At 37.4% G+C, this 20759-nt stretch overlaps 2 protein-coding genes across 3 annotated transcripts in view; one reads left to right on the forward strand and one right to left on the reverse strand.

Annotated features, from left to right (window-relative positions):
* Positions 1-3275: 3275 nt before the first annotated feature.
* On the reverse strand, positions 3276-12122 carry LOC306882492 (neutral amino acid transporter A-like). Its single transcript, XM_079437148.1, has 8 exons — positions 11470-12122; positions 10004-10046; positions 8671-8736; positions 7188-7354; positions 6744-6977; positions 5812-6006; positions 5295-5429; positions 3276-4573 (listed from the first exon to the last, which is right to left on the reverse strand). The coding sequence occupies exons 1-8, from the start codon at positions 11982-11984 to the stop codon at positions 4312-4314; spliced, it is 1617 nt and encodes a 538-aa protein (XP_079293274.1). The 5' UTR covers positions 11985-12122; the 3' UTR covers positions 3276-4311.
* Positions 12123-15675: 3553 nt separating this feature from the next.
* The window catches only part of LOC306882016 (SERTA domain-containing protein 2-like), a 46550-nt gene continuing 41466 nt past the window's right edge, over positions 15676-20759 (forward strand). The window contains exon 1 of one of the 2 annotated variants that reach the window (XM_079436441.1): positions 15676-15962. The gene's annotated coding sequence lies outside the window, so the exon portion shown is untranslated. The remainder of the gene's footprint in view (positions 15963-20759) is intronic. The other variant, XM_079436443.1, reaches the window with a different exon arrangement.

A 20759-nucleotide genomic window follows, 5' to 3' on the forward strand; every position in this document is an offset into this window, starting at 1 on the left:
GATTAATTGACATGAACTCACTAATAAAAAAACAACAACAAAAAAAGCACACCTTATCTGCACTCACCTAGTTACATCTCTGCATTTTTCTCTATCCACTGACTTTGCCCCAAATGGGTCTATGTAGAGGGATCGCTTTTCCTTTGGATAAACAACCCTGACAATGCAATACCACATATGGAGAAAAAAAATAAATTTTAATAAGGAATAATAAGGAATAGTTGATCTTAGGATGCTCTGAGGAACCTACAATGAGTGTCCAGTGGTGGTTTATACACAAGGCTCCAATTAGCGCATCATATTCCAGTGGATCCAGCTACAATAAAGCAGGTGACTGTCAAGATATAGACCTTTCCACATGGTCAATAAAGCAGTATAGGGTGCTTACCTTCCTCAGTCCTTTTTGACGTCCTTGCCACATGGAGGCCATTTGATACGAGTCTACTACAAAGCCTGTTTTGGAGTCTGTGGTGTACTGTTTCACCAAACTGGTGAGGTAGGCATTTATTATCTAAAAACAGTAGCACATTAGTAGTCATCTTTATGCATACTTCTAGCAACACAAACCCATTGGCTAATAAGGAAACACAATAAACTACCTCAGTTTATAGCTCCTTCCCAGGTGCAAGATGATCCCTCAAATTTCTAGAAAAAAATTTTGTAGGGCCCCATCATGCTCCACAAAACCCCCTGTTTTTTTCCCAGCCCAGGTAACCTCTACCACTACAAAAAATATATACAATTCAATTTATTTAAATCAACATTTAAAAGGGTAAAATAATTAAAAGAAAAAAAAAGAAAAGAAAAGAAAAAAAAACTTGCACCTTTCTGAGGCATCAGTTGGAGACTGTGTGGAACAAGAAGAAAACTTTAATGTTAATGCAGAATTTCAGGGAAACCTTTTACATAGCATATATTGCACTTGCATAAGAGTGCTGCAGAGACGTGCCTGTTGGTGGAATCACTTGAGGCGCAGGGCATGTAGGTGGGGTCTCTTCAGGCTCAGGGCATGTAGGTGGAGTCTCTTCAGGCTCTACAGGGAATGTAGGAGGACACTGAACAGAAATGACCATGGTAGTGCCCGTTTTAGGCCAGTTGTGCGGCAACCTTGGCTCTGGCTCGATGTAGCGGGTAAGGTTGTCCACATTTACCTTCAGCGTGGCCTTTCCTTTTTCAGAAACTAGGTCCACACTTTTACCTTCAATGTTAACTATTGTAAAAGGGCCTAGCATGGCATAATTTTTGCGCAAAACTTTGTCATCAACTTCAAATCTGTCCTCCTCCCCCTGCAGAGCCTTCCTCTTCCTCACCTTTTCTCTAACCTTTTCTACATTCTCAAAGACCACTTTGCGCACTTTTGGCAAATCTTGGAGGCCAGTAGTCAAGACTTCCAATGTCACTGTTCTCTCCACCATTTCATCATTTACCTGAAAGATAAAACACAGAGATTCCTAATATTAGTTTTATCAGCAGTTAAAGATTCAGTAGATGTATCTGATATTTAAGAACCCACATCATAGTTATCAGGAACTTCTGAAGGGTATCTTGCCTCCCGGCCAAACATGAGATAGTAAGGAGAGAACTGTGTTGTGAGTTGCTTTTTGGTCCTAAGTGCAAATAAGGTTGCCTTCTGGTGTGTGTCCCAGCTCTCAGCATTTGAACCCACCAACTTTGTTAGAACTCTGAAAGGTTATTATTTGTTTTATCCTTGTTACTATACAGTATCTATTAAGGTTATGCAGCTATAAACAATCCAGGTCAGCATTATACCTTTGGATGCTTGCATTCATGTTCTCCACAAGGCCATTGGTTTGTGGGTGGTATGGAGAGCACAAGTTCCTTTTAATACCAAACCTTTGACAAAGGTCAAAATAAGTCTGTGACAATAAGTGTACAGTATACTGAAAAATGAGAATTACCCTTTTTTTTTTTAAGACCCAGAACACATTAGGTGACAAAGATGTTACCTTATTGACAAACTCTTTGCCTTGGTCTGTCAAAATCCTTTTTGGAGCTCCAAATGTATGGGTAGGCCTCTGTCCACTTAGTAAAATAATCAATCATAACACAAATGTATTGATTCCCCTGCTTGGTTGGAGTCAATTTCCCATACAAATCCATTCCCACCAGTTCCAGAGGCTCTGTGATCTGGGAAAAAATATGGTGTATAGAAGGACAATATGCATTTAATCCAATTTTGGAACACTACTGTCATTGGATATACTCACCTCTATTGGGATGTAGGCCTTCTTCTCCTTCAATGTAGACCTTCTGGCCTGGCATTCAGGGCACTGGGCTATCTACAAAATGTAATGTTCTGTGTTAAGTACATTCTAGCGATTTAGTGATTTTTCTTTAAAATAATGAGCCACAAATAAGTAGGCAAGAATAAAACTCACCCATTTAATAAAGACAGCGCTGTCATGTCATAAACCGTAAAAGCTTAGTTGATTATTATTATTATTAAATAATGCCAAGGTAAAAGTACCAAAGATAAAAGTACAGAAAATATCAACATTATGTACAAAGAGGTGACATTATATGCAAAGTACCGTTTATACATGTGTATATAACAATTAATAAATATAACAAAACGAAAGCTTTAACAAAATAAATGTTTTAAAACTGTTTTAAAAGTTTGCCCGGACCAACGTGGCGGACGCGTCGCTAGTGGAGGGGTGACGTTTCCAGCATCCAGCCAATAGCGACATGAAACTGCGCGAGCCAAAGTTCAGTCACACCGACTCAAGTTTCATATTAATACGCATGCGCATGATAATGTGGCTAAAATTACCTGTTATTTGAGGGAAACATTAGCGGAGACCTTTATTATTTCTTTTCATGGTCATATTCAGTCATGTAACTGCTGCTGAAATTGCGCCTTGCCTGTTACATTTCTAATAATCGACCAAAGTCGTTTGTGGTTATAGAATGAGGACTTAAAAATAACTTTATAGAAATCGTTGTGAGTCATTTTAGTTTAAGTATTCACTATAAATCCTTGCATTTATATTAAAGATTACATATGTTGATTAAAGATTTAAATCATTTTCACGTTTAGTGTACAAGTCTCCAGTGAGGAAAAAAAAGCGAGTTGTTTGCCCCCTAAGCGCCCCCTGGAGGACAATCTCTTTGTATCCACACAGGAAACAGTTACATTATTAGTTCCCAAAAAATAATTGTCCCTGTCAAACGAAGGAGTATGTATTCGATGTAAATCTAAGATTAGATTCTCATAACAATGCAACTGCATAAAAATCGTCAAACTGCATGTAAATCAGAGACTTTTGATTTAATGGTAAGCAGAGACACACACACTTCGGTAACAAGATACCATACAGTTAAAAGAGAGTGAAAAATGCATATAAAACACACTAATCAAGTACTAATTAACAGCTTTTAGAGTTCATGTAAACCCTTTAACATCTGAATCTTTTCAAAGCAACAGATTACGAAAAATAATTTTCAATGCTGTACAAAAGGCTAAACAATTAGAATAAATTAAACTCATTCATACTTATCAAATTGTCGTTTTAAAATCGTTTACTTCTTAACTAATGGCCAAACTTAAAAGTTGGGCATAGAAAGTAAAAAAAAAAAAAAAATCAAGACAAAGTCAATGTTTATAATTCCATGGGTGATGTTCTTGGGTCTACAGCATGTATTTTTTATGTGGAGGTCTATCAGGAATTGTTTTGACCTCCAGTGTCTCTCATCATCAGGTTGAATATCACCTGTGACCCTGAGTTTTGTCTCAATCTCTGAGCTTGATGTTCACTTGAAATGTAAAGACATTTAAAGCTCAGAATCCCCAAGAATTCCCAAGAGTACACATGCACAGTTTTGATATAGTCCCCAATAAATCACCGGACAATACCACAATGCAACAGGATTTGCCATTAGGGACACAAATATTTACAGCAAATACTTTCCGGTCTATCTTCAAAATAGTTCATGTTTCACACAGTCAGTTAAAATATAGCAAACAAACAGAGCAAGAGGTCAGTCTGTGAATGATTTTCATTTCCAGAGTGGAAATGTTCCCTTTTAGACTTTGCACATAATCTGGTCATGTTCCCAAACACAAATATGACAATATGAAATAATTTTGGCACAACTGGACAAGAACCTGTCTTTGTCAAGTACTAAATGTAAAAGACCAAACTGACCATTAGTGTTCTACTCACAGATCTGAATAAACGTTATGCTTGAGGTAAACTTCACACTGGTGGCAACATGTCTATAGTGGTTTTTAAAGGAGTAAGATAGAGAAAGAGTGAAGAAGAAAGAGAAGAGACCACAGTCAGCACTTTACAGCACAGACTCCACACCGTCCTTGTCGAGTGTTTCATGTGAAGAACTGTCTCCTTGGTTCTGGTGTGTGACGAGAGGGGAGGTCTCCTCTTCTGCTTTTACATTAGCCACCACCTCCACCTTCACCTCCTGCAGTTCCTGCTCCTCTTGATGCTGTTCCTGTTCTCTTTGTTTCTTCATCTCTTGCTCATTGATGTGATGAAGAATGCCAGCACCGAGTGCATCCCCTTCCACATTCACAACAGTAGTGGTTCGGTCTCTGATCACATATCAGACACAGTTTGTTAACACAACAGATTACTTAAGAGTATGTATTTATAATATGCATATAAATTTAATGTTTTTTATTCTGATAAGAAGCTTTAGAAGGCTCCTACGATGCTTTAAACAAAAATAGGCTGCAAGGATATCACAATGATAAAAAATGGTTTTTTTTGTAATTATGTATACATAAAAATATTTATTACTATTACATATAAATATACAACTGTTCAAAAGTTTGGGGTCAGTAAGATTATTTTTAGATTTGTTATTTAAGTCTCTTATACTTACCAAGGCTGCATTTATTTAATCAAAAGTAAAAACAGAAATGTTTTGAAATATTTACAGTTTTCAATAGCTTATTTTGTTTTCTATTTTAATATATTTTAAAATATTATTTATTCCTGTGATGAAAAAGATGAATATTCAGCAGTCATTACTCCAGTCTTAAATGTCACATTAGATTAGATTAGATTAGATTAGATTCAATTTTCTTGTCACTGTGCAGAGTACAAGTACAGAGCCAATGAAATGCAATTAGCATCTAACCAGAAGTGCAAATAACAAAGTATATAAATAAATATAAAAATATGTGTATACATTAAGTTTTATGACATATAGTGCAAGTTATGAGGTAGAGGGGGAGAGACTATCTCATTGCAAATGACTGTACATACAACTTTAATGATATCGAATATAAATGGTAGAAGCTGTCTTACACGATCCAGTCCACAGCCAACATGAGTGACAGGTCATGGGTGGGCAGACCAATGGCCTCCAGAATGATAGCGATGGTGATGATCCCTCCAGCTGGAATACCTGCGGCTCCCACACTGGAGGCAGTGGCTGTCACCCTTTGAATAAGCAAATAAGCAGTCATTTAGCAGATGCTTTTTCCTAAGTGATTAATGGTTCGCTTGTTACAGAAACAAATTCCCTGGAGTTAAGTGCCATGTTTCTAACAGCCAGAATGGGAATAGCTCATTTATCATCATCCAAATCTCCATCAGAGCCTCAGCTCTAAAGCGCTTGCTACACACTCAACAGCGTAACCTTGCACACTGGGACAGGCTCCAGAGAGTGAGTGTGTGTTGCTTGTAAATTTAGATCAAGCTTAGCATCTCTGCCTTGTTTAGATATAGAGCATGTTGCATGTAACCAGTATAGATACAGGAATGTTCAGGGTATCTATACTCCTGCTGATTGGAGAAAGGCCTCATAGCAATGTACACTCACAGGATTGTGAAGATCTGGCCTGCGTTGAGTTCAACGTTGTTGAGCTGGGCAATAAACACAGCCGCAACGCACTGGAAAATGGCTGCTCCATCCATGTTGACAGTGGCTCCAATCGGTAAAATAAACCGACTGATTCGTTTGTCGACACCGTTGTTCTCCTCTACACACTTCATCATGGTGGGCAGTGTCGCTGAGCTGCATAGACACAGAAAACAGACAGGGTTTGAGTATGTGATGGCAAATTAGATGTAATAATGCTTATAGCCATTCTACCAGTGGAAAACAAATTATAACTAAATTTTAATGACATTATGCCCAATCAGAGATATTTTTGTTTTATTTATATACTATAATAATACAAATCAGTTTTTTGATGTAGCTTTTATTTCTATATATAGTGATTTTGCTATGTGCTTTTGCCATTCTAATTAGTTTTTATTCAGATTTTTTTATTTTTTAATATATTTTTTATTACCGTTTTACCAATTTTATTACTTCATCTTAAACTTACTTCAGTTAGTTGCCAAGACAACATTTCACATTTTTAATTTAAGGTTTTAAATTTAAGTTTTTCATCTAATATTTCTATTTTACTTTATTTCAGCTTTATTTTAATTAATTTAAAACATTTTGTAATAGTTTTAGTTTTATTACACAATAACAACACTGCTTTTAACTAATCCAAAAGTTTTGAGACTGCAACTAAACCATCAAATTATGGAAAAGACGTTCAAAAATCGTACTTTGTTGACCTAATTAAGGGCCCTTTGCCAACAAATCAAGGTTTTTACATTTCAGCAACACTACTAAAGATTTAGCAAGACTAGTGATTCCAGGAAAAAAAGGAAACAATGCTTTTTAGTTACACTTTTCTGAGAGCCTCATTAACCTGCTTATAAGACTAAAGAAATATATGAAATATAACAAAGTACCTGGAGCAGGTAGCAAATGCGGTGGTGAAAGGTGTGATGAGGCCAGACAGGAAACTGAAGGGGTTTGCCCGAGTGAACCCAAAGTAGATAAGAGGTAAGACGATGCCACCATGGATGATGTGGCCCAGAATAGAGGCAAAAATGTACTTCCCCAGACTAGTGACCAGCAGAACCACATCTTCCATCTCCACAATCTTACTGCCAACCAAGAACATGATTCCAAAAGGCACATACCTGAAGGCCAAAACAACAGAATGTATCATACATGAAGTGCATAGTACAACTTAGGATTTATGATGTATAAAATTTTAACATTTTTGAGTTTTCAGAGTTAAGTATGATAGATAGATAGATAGATAGATAGATAGATAGATAGATAGATAGATAGATAGATAGATAGATAGATAGATAGATAGATAGATTTGATCAAAGGACTTTACTTACCACATGATCCAAGACACCAATACCATGGTGGCTTCATTGAATGCATTGAAAAAGCGAATGAGCTCTTCTCCTTCTGCACCAAGCTTTCTCAAAGCAACTCCAAAAACCATGGCAAAGAGAACAAGTCCCAGAATATTCATTCCATCTGCATCTGTTCCATAGGGAACCTGAAAACCACCAGAACATGTTTGTCTTTGGCTTACATAAGTGGACAATCAAATATTATGATATTGCCATTCATAATTTTTTTTATGCTTTCGTGGCAGCACACAGCTGGTCAAAGGTGAACAATGCAACAGCAAACTAAATTAGAAGCTGACATTGTTTTAAGTAACAAAATGTAACATTAATGTACTCAGATAAATGCTGATTTTGTTAATTAACCTATATTAACTATTGTTCCCACTCATTCTCCCTGTCACTGAATTGAAAATGATTGTGCATGGACAAGTGACTTTCAAAAGACGAAACGTGATGAGGCTTGGCTCTCAGTCTGATTTTCCCTTAGCAGTGGTGGCAGTGGGGTGATGAAGATCTGACGGGACTGAGCTACCGTTCAACTGAATCCTGCTCTTGTTCTGGGCTTTATCGCACATCCAGGCATGGCTCATCACTTGGCACATAGTACTGGTTGTTCTGTAAGCCATACTTATGCAATTATGGACCTCAAGCGTTCTGAGGGATTGCCCACATATTTGCCCATGCACCAGCAGATATGATACATTTTAGCTGAGCTAGAATGTAATGAAGACCCAATCATTTATACAAAGGCTAATACAGTACAGTATATACAGTACATAGTGTAGTTCAGATGCAATATGTTAACTTTTTAATTTTTGCATAATTACGACTGAATTTGAAAGGAAACATTGATGGAATAGATTTAAACATTAAATTTCAAGTAGTAGGACATAAACTTTAAAATTCTGTGGAGATACGCATGCTTGTGGGACTGGATTGAACTGATTGTACTAATATAATGACAGAAAAACAAATCTTCATTTGAAATAAAAAAAATGTAAAATCTGCACATCCTGAGTCATTCTACAAGCCCATTGCTGAGACTAGAATGCAGACACATGGGAGGCACATTGAGAAAGCCCTCTGGGAAAGGCTTGCTATCTCAAGCTGCTTGAGTGCTCAGTGGGACAGGAGCAGCAAAACCGGCTGCGTCAACCCTGGCCCTGTGCAAACAAACAGCAAGCTCATTCAAGGCTGCCAAAGACCCAACACTACTGAGTGGTCGGACATAAAACCAGCCAAGAGGCCCCAATTGGACTTGAGTTTTATTTTTTTAAAGCACAAAATAACCGGGTTACACTGACATTTCAACAAGTGGCATGATATGTGTGTTGACAATTGTGTATTTGACGGTGCAATCTTAACAGGAAGGACCTAATGCTAAATAACACATAATTACATATATTTTATCTTATTATACAATAATAATAAAATATTATTAGAAAATGAAGAGATTGTATACCTTCTGGTAGTTGAGGGTTCCATTTGTTCCATTTCCAACAAGAATTGTCTTGTAATCAGTGACATACTGTGATAAAAGTAAGAGACAGAGAAGTACAACATCATGAGCTACATGCAGTGCTTATCACAGAGCTATTCTGACCGATTTCAATCCATTCCAGTGTGCAGCTTCATGAACTGTGATGCATTTGATTACTTCTCTGCACTGAGCCTGTTTAGTGCCAAAATACTCACAAAAGCAGCATTTAAAGTTTAGCTGAAGAGGACTTTGAGACTGGTATACACAGAGACAATAACAGTGATCCCCCACAACCCTGCTATTCAGAACCCCTATTTCTCAAAAACTCCAATTATATGAGCTGGAGCACTCAGTTTTTGCGAATCTCAAAAGTAGAAATGGAATAGGTGAGGTAAGAAATAAAAATAAATAGTAAAAAAAAAATATCTTCTTTTTGGGCGTAGCAAAAAACTACAAGATCGATGGCATGTTTTCATAGAAAAACGTATTTACATATTAAAAATCGAATGCAAAAATATACTTGTGAACTGGCTCTAAAGGTTCAGATGCAGCATAATGGGTCTTTAACTGAGATTAATTTACAGTGTTTGTATAATCTGATGTTGCTGTGATGTGTTTATGTGATTAAAATCCATAAACATGTATTTACAAGAATTAGCTCAGACCAGTCTGTTTTTAACTGACCATTAAAATAATTCCCAGGCATTTCTGAATTAATCCTACTAATCTCTGTCAATTCTCTTTTAAGGCCTTTCTGGCAGGTAAATGTAGATGGAAATCCCACTGGATAAAGAAACATTCTCCCACTGGATAACGAAAATCCCATCTGCACCTAATGACCCTGTTTCTCTTTCTAAATCTACTTTGGCCTTTGCAAAAACATCTTTTTCTACAAATTGATAACTGGGTGCCCGTTCGGTTTGTGTCAATGGGGTCGTCCACATGCTCCAGTCTAGGCACAGAGATGTTATCTCCCACCCTAGCCACCGAACCTCCCGACCTCTGTTGAGCAGTTGTCCGTGTGGCACAACCCAGTGAACCAAGCCAGGTTGCCAGGCACCAAGGAACGGAATCAGCTTGCTATGGTAACTGCCTGGTTGCTTAGTAGTGAGAGAGGATGGGAGGTATTTATTGAGCAGGGACAAAAATGCTCCATTGCTCCATTTTGTGACTCTCTCTATTAGAGATGAAGGAGCTGTAAACATGGAGGAAATGGTCTACAAATATTAATTCTGAACATATCTGTTTGTGTGAGTGTGTATGTGTATGTCTGTGTGTGTGTTTTAGTGACAGCTGGAGGAAAAATGTAACCTACTGAGCGGAAAGCTGCGGCCACCAGGTTGGATGGAAACAGGTTTCTGAAAAGGAAAAACAAGCAAGACAGATAAACCAGTGATGCAGACAAGTGTAAAAATGAGCTCTTATCATCACAGATGGACACCACTGATGTTTCTTTGCTAAATTCCCACCAGTTTGCAGCATGACCCGTAAAGGAAGTTATGCATTGATTCGTACAAATCAATATTTGTATCTGCAAATCCATATCCCAAATCATTAATTTGGGCTACAGAATGAATTATTTTAAATTAAACTGAGTTGAGTTCTTTTTTGTCATATGACCTGCGTTAAAAAGAGGATTAATCTAGTAACCCTGTGAACTGAGGCAAAAAGAAATGTATTTTCTCCAGATAAATGCAAGCCTATTATACAGTTGTTCTTTAAATTTATTACATAATTGCACAGCAGATTTATATTCAAACAAGAAAAACTTTTTAACAGGTTTCAAGATATGGGCACCTTTGTCCTACATTGAACAACTAAAAAGTGTATTTTTTATGGTGTAATTTCAGATTGATAAAAAAGAAGGATAGTGACTTTAAATTGATACATGCTGAAATTTACAAAAAAAAAAAAAAAAAACATCTTCAAAAGTTATTTTCTTTTATAAAAAATCAAATTGTCAAATTTATGTTGCCGATGGTTTTTTTTTTTTGGTGCAAATTTGGTACTTGTTTGTGACTAGTCCATGCGATATACCAGCCCTAGCCTGCTTGATCCAGGTCTACTAGGTCGATCACAATCCCAGCTGTTTTGGACCGGCTCAAGATTATTAACTTCCAGCAAAAAAAATTAAAGAAAAGAAATCATGTAAAACCAGCCACCATCAGAAAAGTAACACAAGAGGTAGCCATATGTAGCCCTATTTCTGTCCTAGCACTGCAACAATTGGGCCGTTATGAAATATCCAGGCTTCTAACTGTTGTATGACAAGATGTATGCCAGGATAACTAATAATATATGACAATTAATTATTAAAATCCATCAGAACATAAAGAGTCACACTATACCTTGACATGTTTAAACAGATTCTTAACTAAATTAAAAACTAAATATTTTTTGTTGACAGTTATTAATTGATTAGTAAGTTTATAAGATTATCACTCATATTTGTCCCAGTTTAGCAAAACTCACTGTGGAATAAAACTTTTTCTTGCTAGAAATATGAGCATTTTACAGCTCTTCTTTCCTTGTCTCTGGCAATAATTAAATGCAGATCAGCATGTGATTTAAATGCCTCAAAAAGAAAAGAGGATGTAAATCCTGCACTTGTCACATGATCTGCACGTCTTCTGCATTCGTGAGTGCTGGACATTCACCGCTAATCATGCCGGGAACTTGCAGGTGCTGATTAAGTGCTGCCATATAGTGCACTGCTGTATTTCTCACATTGAATGATAGGCTATTGTTATTATTATTATCATTTCCATTACCAAACAATACCTTGCAAGGTCTAAAAACGAATCCGCTGTCTCTTTGTTGGAGCTCACGCCTTCCAGCACCAAGTTGTTGGTGTTCAGCGCTCCTGCTCCCACGCCGGGTTTGATGATGAAGGCAAGAGCTACCCCGATGGATGAAGCGATCAGAGTGGTCACCAGAAAGTAAGACACGGCGATCCCTCCGAGCTTCCCCAGCGAGCGCGTGTCCAGACTCGCAGCGCCAGAGATCAAACTGCAAACCACCAAAGGAAGGATGATCATCTTGAGCATCCTCAGCAGCATCTCTCCGGGGAAGGCGAAGTAAGTAATTTGCGCTCGGGTTAGGTTCATGTTCCGGACCATCATCCCGAGCCCGACGCCCACCAGGACCCCGGACACCGTCAAGATCACTAGGAGGTTTCTTTTGAAGAAGAGCATTAACCGGTCTTTAAAGCTGTTCTTTTCTAATTTTATCGAGACCGCTGGTAACGGACTTTTGTGCCCGGCGTGTCCATTGATTTCGCTCTTCTTCTCCTCCATGTTTTTCCTTACACGCTCAGTCTTTCCACACGTTTAAAAGCGGTACCAGACTTTTCTCATCAGCCGCGTGCGCGCTAGGAATAGAGTGGATTGGAGAGCGCTTGTAAAAAATAGCCGGCACTTATAGACATGTGCTGCATCTACCAATGACGAGGGGTCTTTTAAAGATGAGGGTCCAGGACATGCGCACTGCTGGACCAAGATGAAATGATGCAACAAGGCAAAGGGTTGCTGATACCCATATTAATATTGGGTGATTTAATATGTGTACCGTTTATATTTTTTGTGTTAGTAAATTTCATTATGCCATCTATCTATATCTATCTATCTATCTATCTATCTATCTATCTATCTATCTATCTATCTATCTATCTATCTATCTATCTATCTATCTATCTATCTATCTATCTATCTATGTTCATGTTTTATGAACAATGGCAAGCCTATATGCATATAATGTTTATAATATATAGGTCTAATATATATAACATGTATTGCTGTACTAAAGAGAAAAATAAAATATATGTCTAACATATTATGTTATGTTATATTATATTGTTTGTATTTGTATTTATATTTATATACAGTGGGGAAAAAAAAATATTTGATCCCCTGCTGATTTTGTATGTTTGCCCACTGACAAAGAAATTATCAGTCTATAATTTTAATGGTAGGTTTATTTGAACAGTCCAGAAAAACACATTTCAAAAAAGTTATAAATTGATTTGCATTTTAATGAGTGAAATAAGTATTTGACCCCTTTGCAAATCATGACTTAGTACTTGGTGGCAAAACCCTTGTTGGCAACCACAGAGGTCAGACGTTTCTTGTAGTTGGCCACCAGGTTTGCACACATCTCAGGAGGTATTTTGTCCCACTCCTCTTTGCAGATCCTCTCCAAGTCATTAAGGTTTCGAGGCTGACATTTGGCAACTCGAACCTTCAGTTCCCTCCACAGATTTTCTATGGGATTAAGGTCTGGACACTGGCTAGGCCACTCCAGGACCTTAATGTGCTTCTTCTTGAGCCACTCCTTTGTTGCCTTGGACGTGTGTTTTGGGTCATTGTCATGATGGAATACCCATCCACGACCCATTTTCAATGCCCTGGCCCAGGTGTCTTTTATACAGGTAACAAACTGAGATTAGGAGCACTCCCTTCAAGAGAGTGTTTCTAATCTGAGCTCTTTACCTGTATAAAAGACACCTGGGAGCCAGAAATCTTGCTGATTGATAGGGGATCAAATACTTATTTGACTCATTAAAATGCAAATCAATTTATAACTTTTTTAAATGCGTTTTTCTGGATTTTTGTTGTTGTTATTCTGTCTCTCACTGTTCAAATAAACCTACCATTAAATTTATAGACTGATCATTTCTTTGTCAGTGGGCAAACGTACAAAATCTGCAGGGGATCAAATAATTTTTCCCCTCACTGTATCTATTGTCATTTATAATAATAGATTAATAAAATAAGGCACAGTGTTAGCTTTTCATTGTCACATTATTCACATATATTCATGATATATGTATATATATATATATATATATATATATATATATATATATATATAATTGCTGTGTTGTTGTTGTTTGTCATCTTAGAGCAATTTTTTCATTGAATTACCCTATTACTATGTTATTGTTGTTTGTCATTTTTAGAGCAATGTTGAATTTATTATTATTATTATTATTAACATTTGCAGTTTTTCAGGTTTCGCAACATATTTTGTGAGGGTTATCATTTTCTTCCATTTCTGCGTTATGTATTTTAATACAATATTCAAATGATATAACCCATAATTTTAGACTCCAACCTACATTTTGCCCCAAGTTAAATAACCTAAGAAGTGAAAATCTCAGTTCTTTTTAGCTGTCTGTAGTTGCTTTCCCCTGAACCTCAACTATTCTGTTCCAAAAATAACATTTCACAGCTGCCAAACCAGGAGCAGGAAGCTGAGTGTGCTCTCCAGTCGTTACTATAATACACTGAACCCCACTGCGAGGAAGCTTGGACAAAACAAGACTGTGAAGATTTTAGGCCCCAGATAGTTCCAAAATGTCTCCTGGTACACTGAAAAGAATCTTAAGAAGGAGCTTGCGTTAAAGGTATGGTATTGTTAAAAGCATTGTAAAAGTAATACTATGAGATAGAGGGTAAACAAATGTCTGACCTTATGTAAAATCTAACCACATCCTGCAGCTGTTGTCATGCTTAAGAAAGATGAGCTCTCTCCATATGACCCCTCCTAATCTAGTTACAAATCTGATTTCTGTGCCAGATTTACCTTAAATGTATTTGATGGTTTACTTTGTAGAACAATTGGTTTAAATTTGTCTTCCATCCTAATATACGGCTTCCAGCTATGTAATTTAGAGATGTTAAAAATGCTCCTAAACATATATTGTATGTTTACTCATTAGTACAGTAATCTGTACATTATAAGCAACAAATATTCTCTACTGCGCTTTTCTGTTGTCTAAAATGAATAAACCAGAAGTGAACAGACAGGCAGTTTACGACGTTTAAATAAGAAAGAGAGAAGCAGAATTGAACTGCATAAGACTGTAATAACATTCTTAAACCACCAGATGGCATTCTTTTGTCTTGCAATGTTCTTCTCTATAGGAGAAAAATACTGGGTGTGATTGTAAACCCTCAGGCACTACTGATCATTGCTTATTCGACACATAAGCACAAAATCTTGTAATATTATATCCATGCACTGCAAAAAAAAAAAAAAAAAGAAGAAGTTATTTTCTGTTCTTCTTCAGCCTTTTCTTGTAGTTAGTTAATAATTAATGGTGATTTGCTCTCAATGAGAAGTATGACAACATTACGCTTACTTTATACACTTTATACTGTCATAAATATTGTTATTTTTGAGAGACCAACAATCTAATAGGGAGGTTATGGTAAGCAGATAATGACCAGTCTGTCAGGACAGCAAGCTTTACCCTGAACACCTGAAATCAAATGTCAGACTCCAAGATTAATGACTGTTTGCACTTATTCCATCAGACCACGCACCATCAGCACACACACACACACACACACACACACAATGTAGGTAGACTTTCTTGGCCCTTTGTCCCATTTAGTCAAACATTAGTGTAAACACTCTGTATTCTCCTTTGCTAGTGAATTTACTGAAGAGCAAGCATGTGAAGAAAACATCTTTCCCACTTTCCCTGCTTTTTTTCTTTTTAGTTAATGCCTATTTTCCGCAGTGGCAGGCTTTTTTGAACACTCCATTTCCTGTTATGCAGTAGAGATTGAATTTGTAACAAAAAAGATTGAGCCAAGCTGTCGGTGGGCATCTTGCCAGAGCATGCTGCCTTTTCTCAGTTCCGCCACTTGATGAACTCAAACCTGGCAATCTGAAACTTACCATTGATACTTCACGTACATATTGCAGCGACCCATAACATATATTATATATTTTAAATATACATTTTAAAGTGTAGATATGTTTCTCATGTATAATTTGTCAATGTGAAATGATTTTTAGACTGATTTTTGAGCTCACATATTGCTCCATCACTTTTTCATCGTGCTGTGTAATCACCACATTACTAGTCTGTTAGGTTCTTTAAATAACATGACCAACAGCAGCCTGTTCTGCATTTTGGTTGGCTGATTCTGCCAGAGGGGGCGGGGCGTATGACCTGGGACTCCGCCTCGTCTCACAGAACAACCTACATTCAAATCCAATGTCTTGCAACTGAGACTACGAGGAGAGTCACCGAAGGCAACCTGCCTACTACGTTTGGGGACACTTTGAAGTCTGACTGTCATATGTGCAACTGTTGACTCTTTTCTCAGACTGGTGAGGCACGGGGTGCTCAAAAAGTGACATGTGAGTTCATGTCGACTAGCAAGGCATGCAGAATGCACTGATACAATGTAAACGCATTCGAGAATAATTCCGCTGAGATTTACACTCATTTAACCGGATCATACAAGTCCTTCAGAAGGGTGAGTGGACCTTCCTACTGAATTACCAAAATAAAGTCCTGTTTTGACAGGTCAGACTTGATGTGGGTCGCTCCTGCAAGCGTGTATTCACCACCCCAGCAGTAACCTGTTTGCATACAGTACGTACGTCTACAAACTTGGAATATCTGTAAACACAGCCTGCCAGTAGAAGCGCACAACTGGCGTCTTCTGGATGCAAAACAGTTAATGCTTCAAACGAGGAGAGCCACATTACATACTTATGATTGCTGCGTGTTGATAGTTTTCTGTAATCGACTCGAGTAAGTCGAAAAATAAAAATATTTTTTGTGTGTGATTTGGTTTTATTATATAACTGTTTTCTGAGGCCTTTGACTTGACAGTGATCTCCCGTATAGCTACAGATTCTTTGCACAGTAGTCATGCTAGATTAGTATCACTAAACGACTGAAGGGGTTTCATTGATTTTTTCTTCGTTTATCAGTGTTTTCAGAGTTTTTATAGGCTTCAATATAGAAATATGTTTTAAATGAGTTTTCAAAAAACTTTTCAGTCACCTGAAAAATGCATTTACAAATTAAGGTGCAAATTTGAGCAGAATTTCAGGAAAAATGTGAACTTTAGACTAAGCAGGTTTCTGTTGGTCAGTGCAGTGAATTCACATGACCAGTTTGAACATGAGTGAAATCTGTGCCAAAGAAAACTTTTGATTGTGTAAAATGCACCTCAATCAATGACCGGAAAGTACTTTAATGAAGAGTATTTTAAAGTTTTGATGAAATGGAAGCAGTGACTTTAAAATAACTTTTCTTTCATATTCTGACATATATTCGAGAGTAATGGGTTATTGAAAAAAAAAAGTAGGACAAGGACTTGGTTCAGTTCACTGGTTGTTGATTGGACCTTGATATATTGGAAAAGTCCTGCATAGGTCACCCAGAAAAAAGTCTGTTATTTCTCAAGAAGATAGAGTTATGATATTTTGATTGAAAAATAACATATGCATGAATTAATCATTTACAGTCATATTAATATGTATTAAGAAAATAATTTTATTGCACACTAACTTGAAAAAGTTGACCTTCTTGAAAATAATTATTACACTGCTAAAAAAATAATATGTTACATGCATGAACCTTGAACTGCAGTAGACTGAAATAACTGCCTCGTACAGTTTCTCAAACATTTAATTTTCTAGTTAGATAATAGAGATCTAAGTAGAGGATGCCTGGAAGTGAACATCTAGACATCAGCATGGGTCAAATGGGACATACCGATAAGTAAGGTTTGTGTTTCCCGCCTATCCGAAATCAAGTGGTTAAGGCAAGAGTTTGGCAGTGACACATAGAGAGACACATCTAATTTAGTTGATAATCCAGATTAGGGTGTGTACTGTGTACAGTGCTCTGTTGGGTTAGAGAGCTCAGAGTTCAGACTCATCACCTCATTAGAGGTCACTGGTGACCAATTAATACACTCTCCAGCCAGACTGTTATGTTCTAATAATATGTATGGTGTCAAATGTTTTATTTAGTTTTTACACAGTATTTTACTCTAAAGAGATATGACTAAACAAGACGTTTTGTTGCTTGCTTTTTCCGATAGGCCTACAATGGCAAAAGTGACTTTGTTTGTTGAATACAGTTGTCACTCCCATAAATAACCAAACACTGTGTTTACAGAATGGGATTAAGCACTCAGAAGAGAAGTTACAACTGTATTTAGCTGTAGTGTGTAGCCTGCATGGATAATGACAGTGTTCTGCATGGATATTTACCAGTTAGGAGCAAGTCTTAATTCCATAGTCTGTTTTGTAGTCCTTTAACATGTGCTTAGGCCCAGCCTGTGTCTTTAATAGACTTCTCATGGAAGACTTAAATCCATAACATGGCCATAGTTACATTTTCTGCCAGTCTATACTGCTTTAATGTGCTATAAATTATGAGTCCAGTGTTACTGAATTGCTCAAATGGATTTGCATTGAATTCTGTGTAAATGAGCTGCCAGTGACCTGCTTTTCATTATAATGTGCAGGAAGCACATTCACTGTATTAAACTCTGAAACGTCAAGCACGCTGACGACCTGGGGATTTTGAATGCTAAATCCCTAGAGAGATGTGTCAAAACTCCCCTTAAGAACTCTATAATCTGTGGCCTGCATTTCCTTGTATTGCTGTTTTGTATTGCTATAAAATGTTATAAACTGTTAATGTCACCACAGTTTGATCAGGAACATACATGTCATTTCTTGATTAGTATGTTATCCTGCAGTTGGTCCAGGTATTTTTCATGTGTATTTTGTGTTTATTTTCTAGATGCTTCTGGTTGGCTAAAAAAAAAGCACATTGGAAACAGACATTTTGTTTGTATTATTCCAAAAACAACTTTCATAGCACAATAAAAACCTAGTTAAATATTTTTCATACTTTCACAAATTCATTATCATTCCCCCCAGAAACTTTAACCTAGGCTCAAAATGTCCTTCAACCTAAATTTTACATATAATAAATGTATATACAACATCAACACCAACTACTTTTATTCTGTTTTTTACTCAAATGGTTAAAGGGGTACATTGTCGATTAAAAAAGACTTTTTCTCTCAGTTCCTTGCACAATACTATGTTATTATGACATCAAAACACTTCATTAAACACTTGAAAACTAATATATGTTGAGATTTGCATCATATAATCAGCTTCTGATGCAATAAACTTGGTACGAATCTGAGAGCTAAAGACTATAAAGAAGCTCAGAACCAAGCAAATTAACAAGCTAGCTTCAACAAATGTATTTTCTTATGTTTGATTTTGTTAACACTATTGCTTAAGTTTGGGGTACGTATAGGTGTGTTATTTTCAAACGCAATAGGGAATTAACCTTTTAACACCACTCACATATTTCATTTCCAAACTGGCGTAATATGTACAGCAACCAGTGTAATAAAACATTGCCAGATTCATGTTCATCTGTTTCAGATAAAACTTAACGTGGTTTTAGCACCACTTACTGGACATTTCACTTTGAAAGTGTTGCAAAATGTGCAAGAACCAGTCATTCATTTAGAAGAAAATATGCCAGGGTTGAGAAATGTGGTTGATCCTCTCATCCTCAGATTCAGACTTCTGATACAAGTGGCTCTGTTTAGGTTTATTTCAGCAATTTTATTTCAATAAGTCAAGAAAGACTTTTAGACATTTGAAAGAATATAGTGACACAAACAAGTAGCACTTGAGAACTACTGCTTTTAATTGTAATACCATTATAATAGAGTGCTGATATTGAGTCAGTGTTCTCGAGTATTTACTCTCAAATGATCTGCAGTAGCAGTGGCAGCGAAGGCCCCAGCAGGTCAGGGAGCTTTGTAGAGATCGGGTGTCTCTGGAACAGCAGCAATGCCAGAGTTAGTCGGCTCCGCTGTCTCTCTGACACACACGCACACACATAGAGAGAGAGAGAGGCCTCTCTCCTGCAGCCAGTTGTACTGCAGCATTAATATTTCATACACCCACCTTTAAAGAAGAAGGAGGCCTGAGAGAACGAGCCGGAGAGGGGCCTCGGAAAAGCATAGCTCAGAGGGGATTCTCCATGGCTCAACAAAACATGCTAAGCATCTGCACACACCATGACAATGCATGAAGCTTTACATGCTCTCCAATCCTAAATTCATTTTCCACTTTATATATGCTCAGAATTGACTGTTCTGCCCTTGTGGATTTAATGTGACACAAAGCTGTATATTCAACCAGCCTGACATGGAAATATTGAATATTACTGTGATTTTTTTTGTTTTGTTGCAATTTTCTGGTCAGAATGTTTTTTGGAGGTAGTTTATGTACATTGTTGCTTGTTGATTACTTGCAGTCGATTAATATTTAACCTTTTTTATAGTTGTATTGGTCTAGGACTTTATATTTGACACCAAAACTTCTGCTTGATTTATATTGAGCTAGTTAAAATATTCAAACTGTAGATGTGAGCATTTTTTTTAGACATTGTACTTCCCCTTACGAATTTACCATATTATTTAGTTGTTTAACTGTGGCATTTGTGATAATTAATGGATAGGAAAAACCCCTGATAAAGAATCTCATACCCCCTTTCCACCAGCTGGAACCAGGTGCTAGTTCAGAGCCAGTGCTATAGCCGGTTCTTAGTTGGTTCAACTGGCCAGCCCTTTAAGAACCGGTTGCTTTTCCACAGGCTAGAGAGCCAATACAGAGCCAGGTCTTATGTCACAATATGTTTCATGTTTCGGTTCACTAGCGTGGCACAACAGGCTTGTTCGAGGTGCATCAGCCCCACGCAGACTGATCGATCGGCACACAACACACTAAAGCACCGCGAAAGCGATCCAAAAACATAAAGAGCCGTCTGCTTTCCAGTCGCTCCTGCAGCACCCTGATGCCTCGCACCGACCGGTCCGCGCAGCGCAGATCCATCCCGAACAAGCCTAAACAAACTATCAACAATGGCGGCCGTTGCGTTGCTATTGATGTTCATGGCTTTGCAAACCTATATCGGTATCCAAACACGGCGAATCAAACGTGTTCGTGTTTAGCTGCTATTTCAAATATGGCGGTCCAAAGTTTCTGTTCGTCTTGTTTGTCACGGTAACCCCGCCCCCAGCCCCTGACGCAAGCGGTTCTTCCTTCTAGCCCAGCAATGTTTTGGTGCTACTTACGAACCGCTTTTCCTGATTCGGAGCTGGTGCTTTGGGTGTTGAAAAACAAAGAACCGGTTTGAAACTAGGCTCTGGCTCCGAACCAGCACTGGAACTGCCTTGGTGGAAAAGGGGTATCAGTGTCATGAATCAGGC

This window comes from Barbus barbus (assembly GCF_936440315.1).
Source record: "Barbus barbus genome assembly, chromosome: 16".
Classification (NCBI taxonomy): domain Eukaryota; kingdom Metazoa; phylum Chordata; class Actinopteri; order Cypriniformes; family Cyprinidae; genus Barbus; species Barbus barbus.

Bases quoted from the DNA above. Each gene is read 5' to 3' on its own strand.
- LOC306882492 (XM_079437148.1), bottom strand. From the start codon at position 11,984: ATGGAGGAGAAGAAGAGCGAAATCAATGGACACGCCGGGCACAAAAGT. The intron at 5,430-5,811 runs GTGAGTGTACAT...GCTTATTCAAAG, and splicing joins GGCCAGATCTTCACAATCCT to GGTGACAGCCACTGCCTCCA. The intron at 4,574-5,294 runs GTAAGACAGCTT...ATATGTGATCAG, and splicing joins TTGGCTGTGGACTGGATCGT to AGACCGAACCACTACTGTTG.